At 47.0% G+C, this 11,571-nt stretch overlaps 2 protein-coding genes across 3 annotated transcripts in view; one reads left to right on the top strand and one right to left on the bottom strand.

The window, feature by feature from the left end:
- Positions 1 to 109: 109 nt before the first annotated feature.
- RBIS (ribosomal biogenesis factor) lies at positions 110 to 9,837 on the top strand. Its single transcript, XM_074145096.1, has 3 exons — positions 110 to 256; positions 7,335 to 7,451; positions 9,562 to 9,837. Exons 1-3 carry the CDS (start codon positions 137 to 139, stop codon positions 9,628 to 9,630), a joined length of 306 nt encoding a protein of 101 aa, XP_074001197.1. The 5' UTR covers positions 110 to 136; the 3' UTR covers positions 9,631 to 9,837.
- The window catches only part of E2F5 (E2F transcription factor 5), an 18,582-nt gene continuing 16,689 nt past the window's right edge, over positions 9,679 to 11,571 (bottom strand). For both annotated transcript variants that reach the window (XM_074145093.1, XM_074145094.1), the window contains one exon: positions 9,679 to 10,416. In XM_074145093.1, coding sequence (XP_074001194.1) covers positions 10,307 to 10,416 — 110 coding nt within the window. In that variant the 3' untranslated portion in view covers positions 9,679 to 10,306. The remainder of the gene's footprint in view (positions 10,417 to 11,571) is intronic.

The following is an 11,571-nucleotide window of genomic DNA, read 5'->3' as shown; positions in this document are numbered from 1 at the left end:
GACGGCGACGCAGCCCCCCCAGCCGCTCCCGCCCCCCCCCCACCACGCCGGAGCCGCCGGAGGGGATTGGCTGGCGCCCCGGCGCCGCGCTGTGACGTCATCCGCCGGCGCCTCCGCTTTAGCCGCCGCCGCCGCCATGGGGAAGAGCCGGTCGCGGGCGGCGAAGGCGATGAGCGTCTTCCAGATCGCCCGCAGCGGCGTCGTTAAGGCCAAGGCCAAGGGGAAGGCGCGGCCTGTCACCTCCGGGTTGAAGCAGGTGAGCGGCGCGGGATGGGGGGAGGGGGGGGGGGGGAGGGAGGTCTGCCCGGGGAACGGCGCGGTCGTTTCCCCAGGGGAAGGAAGGCCGCAGCCCGGCTGCCTCGCCCGTAGGCCTCACGCCGGGGTTCGGGGCCTCACGCCCGGGTTCGGGGCCTCGCGCCGGGGTTCCGGGGCCCCGCGGCGGGGCTCCGGGCTGGGCTGCTGCGGCCTTTCCTCCTCATGGACCTCCTCTGCGGGTTGGGGGAAGCGCTCCGGAGTGAGTGACTAGAGCGATTTTGTGGAGAGTGTTCTGGGTACGAAACTGCGAAGTAGATGCTTTCCACCCGAAAACTCGGTTTATGCGTTGATGTCGTCATTTTCAGACAGAAAACACAAAGTGTTTATTTGCTCTTCTGCAAGCATCCGCCACGTAAGACTTCTAGCTGTTCTACTTGAGGGGGGCTCATTTAGAAAGTACCTGATGGAATAGAGTCATAGAACCATAGAGTTGTCGGGGTTGGAAGGGACATTTAAGATCGTTGAGTCCAACCATTAACCTGACACTGACAAAACAGTGCTGGAGCAGGTCCAGAGAAGGGCAACGAAGCTGGTGAGGGGTCTGGAGCACAAGTCTTCCGAGGAGAGGCTGAGGGAGCTGGGGTTGTTCAGTCTGGGGAAGAGGAGACTGAGGGGAGACCTTATCGCTCTCTACAACTCCCTGAAAGGAGGCTGTAGAGAGGCGGGGGTCGGTCTCTTTTCCCAAGTTACAGATGATAGGACAAGGGGTAATGGCCTCAAGTTACGCCAGGGGAAGTTCAGGTTAGATATTAGGAAATATTTCTTTACTGAAAGGGTTATCAGGCATTGGAATGGGCTGCCCAGGGAGGTGGTTGAGGCACCATCCCTGGAGGTATTCAAGAGAGGAGTTGACATGGTGCTCGGGGATATGGATTAGTGTTGGGTGGTGTGTGTGTGGGTTGTGTGTTGTGTGTATGTTTTTTTTTTTTTTTCTTTTTTCTTTTTTTTTTTTTCATTGGTTGGACTAGATGATCTTAAAGGGTCCCTTCCAACCTAGGTGATTCTGTGAAAACCATCTCTAACCATGTCCTTGAGTACCATGTCTACTCACCTTTTAAACACCTCCAGAGATGATGATCCCACCGCTTCCCTGGGCAGCCTGTTCCAATGCTTGGTAACCCTTTCAGTGAAGAAATTTTTCCTAATAGCCAATCTAAACCTCCCCTGGTGCAGCTTGAGGCCATTTCCTCGTGTCCTATTGCCCGTTACTCAGGAGAAGAGACCGACCCCCACCTCTCTACAACCTCTTTTCAGGTAGTTGTAGAGAGCGATATGGTCTTCCTTCAGCCTCCTCCAGGCTAAGTAACCCCAGTTCCCTCAGCCGCCTCTCGTAACACTCCTCACCAGCTTCAGTGCCCTTCTCTGGACTTGCTCCAGAATCTTAATGTCTTTCTTGTAGTGAGGGGCCCAAAACTGAACACAGCACTGGAGGTGCAGCCCTCGCCGCTGCCGAGTACAGGATGGCATCTCTGTTATGTCTTGGGAAACAGGGTGAGAGAGACATCAGTTGTTTAATGAGCTTATGTTTAGGAGGCAAGGCTTGCGGCGCCCACTGGTGGTGTAATTGCGGGTACGGTTTAACAAAATGGCTTGATCCAAACCACCAGGCGCAGATGCTGCAAAGGGAATCCGACTCCTTCCTGTCATCTTCCTGACCCCAGCTCCCCCCCCTCCAGGCTCTAGGCTTGGTTCCCACAGCTCACTGGCTCGGGAACTCGTTACGTACCGGGTGATTCAACTTGCTAAATCAGCAGCAAAAGCAATTAAAAATGCATTTTCTGTTTTTCTCTGCTGGGTTGATGAGACAGAAAAAAATTAATTATGAATGCGTGCAAAGGGAAATGTTTTTTTGGGGGGGAAGAACCAGAAAGGGTGGAGCCTTTTCTGATCCGGAAGCTGTTTATTTGTTTCAGATGCCAAGTAAAACCGTGTCGGTGAGATGCAGTGACCAGATCTAAGAGCACCCACTGCTATACTGTTTTACTCTGAATTCCTCTTTTCCCCCTTCTGACACCTTAGATGGGCTGGGACGCTCCGCAGACCCTTCTATGAGCTGATTTATAGAATCATAGAATCGTCTAGGTTGGAAGAGACCCTTGGGATCATCGAGTCCAACCATCTACCCTACTCTACAAAGTTCTCCCCTACACCATATCCCCCAACACCACATCTAAGCGACTCTTAAACTCATCCAGGGATGGTGACTCAACCACCTCCCTGGGCAGCCTATTCCAATGCCCGACCACTCTTTCTGTGAAAAATCCTAATGTTCAGTCTAAACCTACCCTGTTGGAGCTTGAAGCCATTCCCTCTCGTTCTGTTATTAATTACCTGTGAGAAGAGACCAGCACCAACCTCTCTACAGTGTCTTTTCAAGTAGTTGTAGAGAGTGATGAGGTCTCCCCTCAGCCTCCTCTGCCTCAAACTAAACAGTCCCAGCTCCTTCAACCGCTCTTCATAGGATTTGTTTTCCAGGCCCTTCACCAGCTTCGTTGCCCTCCTCTGCACTCGCTCCAGCACCTCGATATCTCTCTTGGATTGAGGTGCCCAAAACTGGACACAATACTCCAGGTGTGGCCTCACCAGTGCTGAGCACAGGGGCACAATCACCTCCCAACTTCTGCTGGTCACAGTATTTCTAATACAAGCCAAGATGCCGTTGGCTTTCTTGGCCACCTGGGCACACTGCCGGCTCATATTCAGCCGCTTGTCAATTAGAACCCCCAGGTCTCTTTCTTCCAGGCAGCTTTCCAGCCACATTTCCCCAAGCCTGTAGCGCTGCTTGGGGTTGTTGTGGCCCAAGTGCAGAACCTGGCACTTGCCCTTGTTGAAACTCATACCATTGATGTTGGCCCAATGATCCAATCTATCTAGGTCTCTCTGTAGAGCTTCCCTATCCTCCTGGGAATCAACACTCCTGCTTAGCTTGGTGTCATCTGCGAACTTGCTGATGATACGCCCTATGTCCTTGTCAACACAATAAACAATTTAACACAGTAAAGCAAGGGAAAAGTATAAACAAGCAAAAATTATATTCTGCCATTTTCGTGTCTGGAGAGCACCACAACCCAGAGGAGGAAGAGAGTGGGGTCGTGTGGCTGGGAGCGATGCTGGAGAAGAGGGATGGGAGTACCTGAGGCGAGAGTTTTCCTTTTGGTAGCAGCAAGTCGTTATACAGTATCTTAAGCCCTGCCTTCAGCAGGAGCTGTGTGATCTGCTGAGAGTTCAGCTGGTCCCTCTGCTAGGGCATTTGATAATAAAAGGGGAAAGCGAGTGTCATATTGTTCCTCTTCATTTAGTTGCAGGCCGCTGGGAAAACACGAGTTAAACCAGCAGGACTCAAAAAATCCCTTTCAGATTTTCTCCTGGAAGCTCTCCTGGTGGATGAGAAGCTCAACATGAGCCGGTAATGTGCACTGGCAGCCCAGAAAGCCAACCGCATCCTGGGCTGCATCAAGAGAAGTGCCGCCGTGTCTCCGCTGGGCTTGTTTGAAGTCAGTCCAGCCTTTTGGTGGAACTCACCGCTTCTAACTCTGGCCGGGTAACAAAAAAAAAAAAAAAAAAAAAAAAAGCAGGGCTGTTAGGTGCTGTAGTGAGTTGTATTTCCTGACGGACAGACTCATAACGGCTTCCCCGACGAGATGTAACCCGTGGACTGAAGGTGCGCAGCTCCGGTGGGCCAGCCATGAGCGGCCACAGCCCCATCTGAAAGTGACAGCGGTGTGTGTCACCTCTGGTAACTCTGTGTCCAAAGCAAAGGCGTGGGATCTGCAGAGCAGATGGTTTAGGTTTTTTGTGGTAAATCTTAGACATGAGGGCTTTGATTGTTCAAATGGCTGGAGAGCAGCCCTGAGGAGAAGGACTCGGGGGTGTTGGTGGATGAGAAGCTCAACATGCAGCAGCAAAGTGCACTGGCTGCCCAGAAAGCCCACCACATTCTGGGCTGCATCAAGAGAAGTGTGGCCAGCAGGTCATGGGAGGTGATTCTACCCCTCTACTCTGCGCACGTGAGACCCCACCTGGAGCACTGTGTCCAGCTCTGGAGTCCTCAACACAGGAAGGACATGGACCTGCTGGAACAGGTCCAGCAGAGGGCCACGAAGCTGATCAGAGGGATGGAGCACCTCCCCTATGAAGACAGGCTGAGAGAGCTGGGGTTGTTCAGCCTGGAGAAGAGAAGGCTCCGGGGAGACCTCATAGCAGCCTTCCAATATCTGAAGGGAGCCTCCAGGAGAGCCGGAGAGGGACTCTTTGTCAGGAAGTGTAGTGACAGGACAAGGGGTAATGGTTTTAAATTGGAAGAGGGGAGATTTAGATTAGATATTGGGAGGAAACTCTTTCCTGTGAGGGTGGTGAGGCACTGGAACAGGTTGCCCAGGGAAGTCGTGGATGCCCCATCCCTGGAAGTGTTCAAGGCCAGGCTGGATGGGGCTTTGAGCAACCTGCTCTAGTGGAGGTGTCCCTATCTATGGCAGTGGGGCTGGAACTGGATGATCTTTAAGGTCCCTTCCAACTCTAACCATTCTATCATTCTATGATTTTAGATGCCAAAATGCACCTTCTGAATTGCATTGTAAGCCTTTCTTGTGCTTCTCCTTATTTACAAAATGGGTGTATTAGTGCTTGTTCTGTTTGTGAAAGTCTGTTCTTTCAGCAGAAATTTAAGATTTTTGTGTCACAGAAGCCAGCACATAAGTGATTTCCGTCTTTGTTATGTATGTGATTCTATAAGCTAAAGCCGCTCGACAAGTTCATCTGGTAGATAGACAGGAACGTCACAAACTTTGGAAATAAACAAGGAGCCCCAAAACAATTTCATTTTGCTGGCATCACATCCCCACTTAGTCTAGAGGGTTCTGTATAATAAAGGGAGAAACAGGTTTAAAAATATATTCAGTAGCTTATTAGGAGTAAAATTTTATTCTGTGTGTTTGAAGCTGTATTCTTTAATTCATTAAGCCTTTGGGAATTTACTCATCGTTGAGCAGTATAAGAAAATGCTCAGAAAAAATTGTTAAAAATAGGTTTATTCATTAATAGATAAAAGCCCATTATAACTATTGAAACAGCTTTTGATACAGATACACGTGCTGGCTACAGAGCCTCTTTCTACAGAGGAGTCCCGGTGGAACAGCTGAGGATATTGGGTATTAAAACTGACTGGACCCTTTCAGCATCCCTGTGAATCTGGAAAATGATAACAACCCCCGATGGGAAACCTGAGCTCTTTGGAAATTCTGTTGTCCTCTGTCCCATCCACCCTGATTCGAGCTGGAGCCGAGTCCATGTTTCTGGAGTCCCCATCCAGGTTATGATGAATTAAAACTACTAAAATCTGAACAGGCTTGTTTTATCAGCCTCTTGCCGCTGCTTTTTTACTACTGGTTGTCTTGGTCACTCCCTCGGAATAAATGGAATTGCTGTTAATGTACACGTGCTCTGAAATTATGGAAGCTTGGAAAGCAAAACGCATATGTGTAACAGTTCACGGTTTGCCCCTGCTTATGGAAACTGCTGAGGGGTGAGTTACAGGGGTAGCCTTTGGAACAGCAGTAGCTATCCTGAAATTTGGGGTTGCCTGAAGAAGTCTGAGCGCTCTTCTGGGACATTCGCAATGTAATATGCCATTATCTGGCTACGATCCTCTTCCAAACGTGGTGCTTCAGAAGCAACGGGTTCTAGGGCTGAAATCAGCTGAATTTTGATTTGCTGCAGTGGTGAAAGAGTTGATGGCCCCACGCATCCAGCCTGCTCCTCTACGACAGATTATTGTCCCCAGAGCACAGCAGGTGTCCTTATCTTAGCTCTTCCCCTTCGAAAGCAAGCACCGTGGCTGAAGTAACTTCTTGAAGGCAGACTTGGGCTAGCGAGTGAGGTTGAAGCATCCAGGGACTGGATACACATCTTGGTTTGCTACAGCTGTAGAAGCTTCTTTAAAATACCATAGCAAAATCTGATAGACATTATTGGCCAGACCTACAGTGTGAATGAGTGGAAACGCAAGGTGTGATCACAGAATCATAGAATCATTCCGGTTGGAAAAGACCCTTGGGATCATCGAGTCCAACCATCTACCCTACTCTACAAAGTTCTCCCCTACACCATATCCCCCAACACCACATCTAAATGGCTCTTAAACACATCCAGGGATGGTGACTCAACCACCTCCCTGGGCAGCCTGTTCCAGTGTCTGATCACTCTCACTGTGAAGAATTTCTTCCTAATGTCCAGTCTAACCCTACCCTGTTGCAGCTTGAAGCCATTCCCTCTTGTTCTATCGCTATTTGCTTGTGAGAAGAGACCAGCACCAACCTCTCTACAATGTCCTTTCAAGTAGTTGTAGAGAGTGATGAGGTCACCCCTCAGTCTCCTCTTCCTCAAACTAAATAGTCCCAGCTCCCTCAATCTTATAATAAATCAACGATTTATTCTCCAGGCCCTTCACCAGCTTCGTTGCCTGCCTCTGTACCCGCTCCAGCACCTCAATATCTCTCTTGGATTGAGGTGCCCAAAACTGGACACAATACTCCAGGTGTGGCCTCACCAGTGCTGAGTACAGGGGGACAATCACCTCCCTACTTCTGCTGGTCATGAAGGGTGATGCTGAAAGGCAAACTACTGGAAGAAATTCAAAATGGTAAGATCGTTTACAAGTGAAGGAAGAAGCCCTTCCTGGAATTCCAGGCCAGCTAAGAGAAGCTGAGGGTGGCAGAGCAGGGCCGGCTTTTCTTTTCTCCGTGTTCTGTTTCTGGATTGCTATGGGCTCCCTCTCCGATAGAACAAGTTTTAACTGCTCTCCTAATTTTCAGTTTATTAGCACATGAGTAGTACGTGGCTGGTTGATACAATTAAGCAACAGATAAATTCAAGTTTAAAAGCATAGCTACTAAAAAACAATTTTGGAAGATGTGTGTGTAACACCGGCTGTGTAAGAGTGGTACAAAAATGGTGCAATTTTGCACGCTAATGGAATTCCAGTTAAACATAACCAATGTGGGTATTTTTTTTTTCCCTCCCAGATAAACATCAGAAATGCCGAGAAAGTTAGCGCAATAAATAAAGCATTTGCTGAAGTTCAGAAAGAAGTGCAGCAGCTATCAAAAGGCACTGCGGCAGAACCCCAGAAGAGTCATCAGGTAATTTCCCTTCGGAAAAATCTGGGGAGGTAAATAAAAGGAAAAATGCGTGTTCATTATAGTCTGGCTCTAAGACTGCAGGCAATTCGTGCCGTTGCTTTAAAGCTATGAACCCAGCTTTATTCGTTCGGTTGCGTGGTAATGCTGAAATCTGGTTAGCATATTAAAGCTATAATATATAGCTCTATATATATATATATGTGTGTGTGTGTGTATACTAAAGTCAAGAGAGAAGAGGGTGGACAACCAAGCCACAGCAACCTATTTTTAAATTATGTTCTGGCTGGTTTTTAATTGATTTTTTTTGAAAATAGCTCCTACAGAAGCTCCTGTAGGCTCCCTTCCAATATCTGAAGGGAGCTACAGGAGAGCCGGAGAGGGACTCTTTGTCAGGAAGTGTAGTGACAGGACAAGGGGTAATGGTTTTAAATTGGAAGAGGGGAGATTGAGATTAGATATTAGGAAGAAACTCTTTCCTGTGAGGGTGGTGAGGCACTGGAACAGGTTGCCCAGGGAAGTTGTGGCTGCCCCATCCCTGGAAGTGTTCAAGGCCAGGCTGGATGGGGCTTTGAGCAACCTGCTCTAGTGGAGGTGTCCCTGCCCACGGCAGGGGGGTTGGAACTCGATGATCTTTAATGTCCCTTCCAACTCTAACCATTCTGTGATTCTATGATTCTATGAAAGTTAATTCCAGCTCCAGCCACTTGGTTTGAGACTTAGGCACAACCTGAATATACACAGAAAGTAAGGATGAACCTTGCCGTCCCCCACCTGAAGCGACTGATGGTGCTTTGAACCAGACAGCTCCCTCTCTTTTTGTTCCCGATTCCTAAGACTTTGTATTCCCTCATCAGAAGCACCAACAACTGAAACAGCAATTTCTGTACTTGAGCTTTTGCCTGGAGCACTTAAAGAGTTCAGGAGAGTGTTTCACTTGTCTTCCTTTGCCTACTTTATTAAACAGGGCTATGTGCAGTTTTGAGCAGGGCATAATGTGTCCACTTTTGGGCACCTCTCTCCAAGAGAGATATGGAGGTGCTGGAGCGGGTGCAGAGGAGGGCAACGAAGCTGGTGAAGGGCCTGGAGAATAAATCGTACGAAGAACAATTGATGGAGCTGGGACTGTTTAGTTTGAGGAAGAGGGGGCTGAGGGGAGACCTCATCACTCTCTACAACTACTTGAAAGGACATTGTAGAGAGGTTGGTGCTGGTCTCTTCTCACAAGCAAATAGCGATAGAACAAGAGGGAATGGCTTCAAGCTGCAACAGGGTAGGGTTAGACTGGACATTAGGAAGAAATTCTTCACAGTGAGAGTGGTCAGACACTGGAACAGGCTGCCCAGGGAGGGGGTTGAGTTGAAACCATCCTTGGATGAGTTTAAGAGTCGCTTAGATGTGGTGTTGGGGGATATGGTGTAGGGGAGAACTTTGTAGAGTAGGGAAGATGGTTGGACTCGATGATCCCAAGGGTCTTTTCCAACCTGAATGATTCTATGTTTTTATGATAATTCACAGAATTTAATTGCAGGCAAGCACCTCCGTAAAAGCTCTTTATGCTGACTCTTCCTGGCATACTGGGCATGGTTTGGGGGAAGAGAGCAAGCAGTGGGCCGGGACAAAGTACGGATAAATCCATCGTGGCTCTTAGGGGAAGCAGAGGGAGTTGGGAGAAGTGGACGTGAGTTGAGCTTTATTTACTGTGCCTGGGGTGATCGAGCTTCTTTATGGCTGGGAGCAACAGAACGAGCGTCAAATATCTTAGTGAGAGGCTGAGGGGAAAATGAAACGTTGCGTTTCGTTACTGGTGCGATGCTTTGTCTTTCTTCTGCAGCATAAAGGCTGCTCATCTGCCAAATTTAGTGAATCCTGGAATCCCCCAAATTATCAAACTGTGACTGCAAAATTAGCCTAAATTAAGTATAAAATGACAAACTAATCTTCTAGACAACAGGTTGTTGTCTAGAAAAAAAACATTAAAAAAACCTAAAAACTAAAAAACATTAGTTGTTTGTTGGTTTTTTTTTTTAAGCAGAATAAAAAGATCCTGCTTCCTACTTTAAACTGTAACTTTTTTTTTTCTTTTTTTTTTTTTTTCTTTCTTTCTTCCCAGGTTTCCACACATCTGGAAGAGGAACCAGCAAATGTGGATGCGGCCACAAGCCTATTAGCTCAGTTGTAATGAAGGGATTGCAAGAAATGAAGATCAAAAATACCGATGGCTTTGTTTGTACAATTTTATTAAAAAAAAAAAAAAAAATCTTGTTAATATACAAGTATTGGCACACTTTAATACAAACTACAAACAGACCTTTCCTATCACCTAGGAAAGTGGAATGTCAGAAGTCAGTGTGAGAAACTTAAAGTGCTAAAACAGAAGGCACTTCACAAAATTGGTTCACTGAAACAATTTAGCGTAACTCAAGTTGATATCCTTCACTTTTCAGCTTGGCAGTGAAAGCTTCGAAACTGATTGAAAGGTTAAAACAAAAAAATAATAGAAAGCTTCTTGGCAGTAAAGCTTCAAAGAAAATGCTGTTAACTGTGAGCAAGAAGCCTAATCATTTTTTTTAAAAATGATGAGAAGGCTATAAAGCATTTTTACTTTTCTTACTAAAGAAAACTCCAAATAGATCACACAGAGGATACTCGGGTGAAAAAAAGGTGCCAGAATTTTTGATAAAAAAGCCCTTTTTTCTGGTTGTTGAATTTGTTTTGTGAAGTAGTTAAAGGAAGCAAAAGGAAATACACTCCCAGAGTCAGTGAACTAAGAAGTTATACATTCATTATTCAAATACTTAGGTTATGAAGAAGTCTAGAATGTTAGAGGTAGATAAGTAGTCCGGTTGACACAATATCTAATAATTTAGTATCTGCACGTCAAAGAGATCACAGACTCCTTCATTATCATCCAGGTTAAAGTTGTAGTCATCTCCGGGAGTAGGAGAGAGTCGTAAGAGAGGAAAAACTGTAAAGCAGGAATAGTTTAGTTTAAATTAAAACACTTCTGGAATATCAGCCCTATCTCATAATCCAGTATGTTTGTCATCACAAGTAGCAGGGTTAGTCTTAATAATTAAAACAGTCTTGATAATCTGACAAGCATGCAGGAATACATACTGTGCCGTTTTGCCTTCAAACTAAGGCAGTAAGTGACACATCTACATTTTTTGCTTAGTATTTTAAGTGAATTTGCTGGAATGGAGTGATAGCTGTGGAATATGTACTTCATTTCTCCTTCTGCAGCGGAGGAGCTCCTGAGCAGCTTTCGAAACTTTCATCAAAAAGCCATCATTTATATTTGTATTCCTTTGCCTTGTTACAGTATTGCATAGATCAGCCTTCAAATATTTATCATTTTAAGTGAGGAAGTTACCGGTTATCCCTATTTTACAGATGAAAAATGGAGGCTAGCGGTTTCTCCGTCACTGCATTTCAAGCATGGACTTGAAGCCGTCTTTGAGGGACCACAAGAAGAGAAGCCTCAGCCCTCGGGCTGCACCTCAGGAACACTGAAGCAGTGCAGATGAGCTGGGTGTGCTGCACCCGCTCTAAAAGCGGAGACCATTTCCATTTTAGCCGTGCATCGGCACATTCACGTAATGCCATCTCCCCCCTCGGAGCTTACAATTACCTGGTTCTTTCTGGATGAGCCCTGAGGTTGTCTGCTTGAAGGGCAGACTTTAGCAGAGGCTGCTGATGGGGCAAGAGGAGCAACGCCAGCCGCGTTCACCTCTGCGTGGCACCTCAGCGGGACAGAGCAGAGAGGCAGGGAGCGCGTGAACTTACTGGCCGTGTTTCAATTCCGCACTCAGGGCCACAGAGATGCAAGAGTAGAAAGGGGTGACATTTGTCTGTTCTGTTAGTGTACCACAGGTGGCCACATATCGCTCTGCCTGCAGGCTGGTAAATACGTTCTGAAATGATTACTCAGAGCTCCTACAGGAAGCCTGAGGCGGAACAGAATTAAACCAGATATATATATTTTTTTTTTCAAGGCAGCACTCTAGTCACCAGCCTGTTCTTCTTCGTTCCTGAATTAAGGACTGGTGGGTTACTCATGCATGTAAGCGCTTGCTGGATTAAGGCTTTCATATTTTGGTCGTTAAAACAGTTGCAGGGA

Source organism: Numenius arquata, chromosome 3, assembly GCF_964106895.1.
Source record: "Numenius arquata chromosome 3, bNumArq3.hap1.1, whole genome shotgun sequence".
NCBI lineage: Eukaryota > Metazoa > Chordata > Aves > Charadriiformes > Scolopacidae > Numenius > Numenius arquata.
Note: the sequence above shows the minus strand (reverse complement) of the source record. Positions and strands in the feature narration are given on the sequence as shown.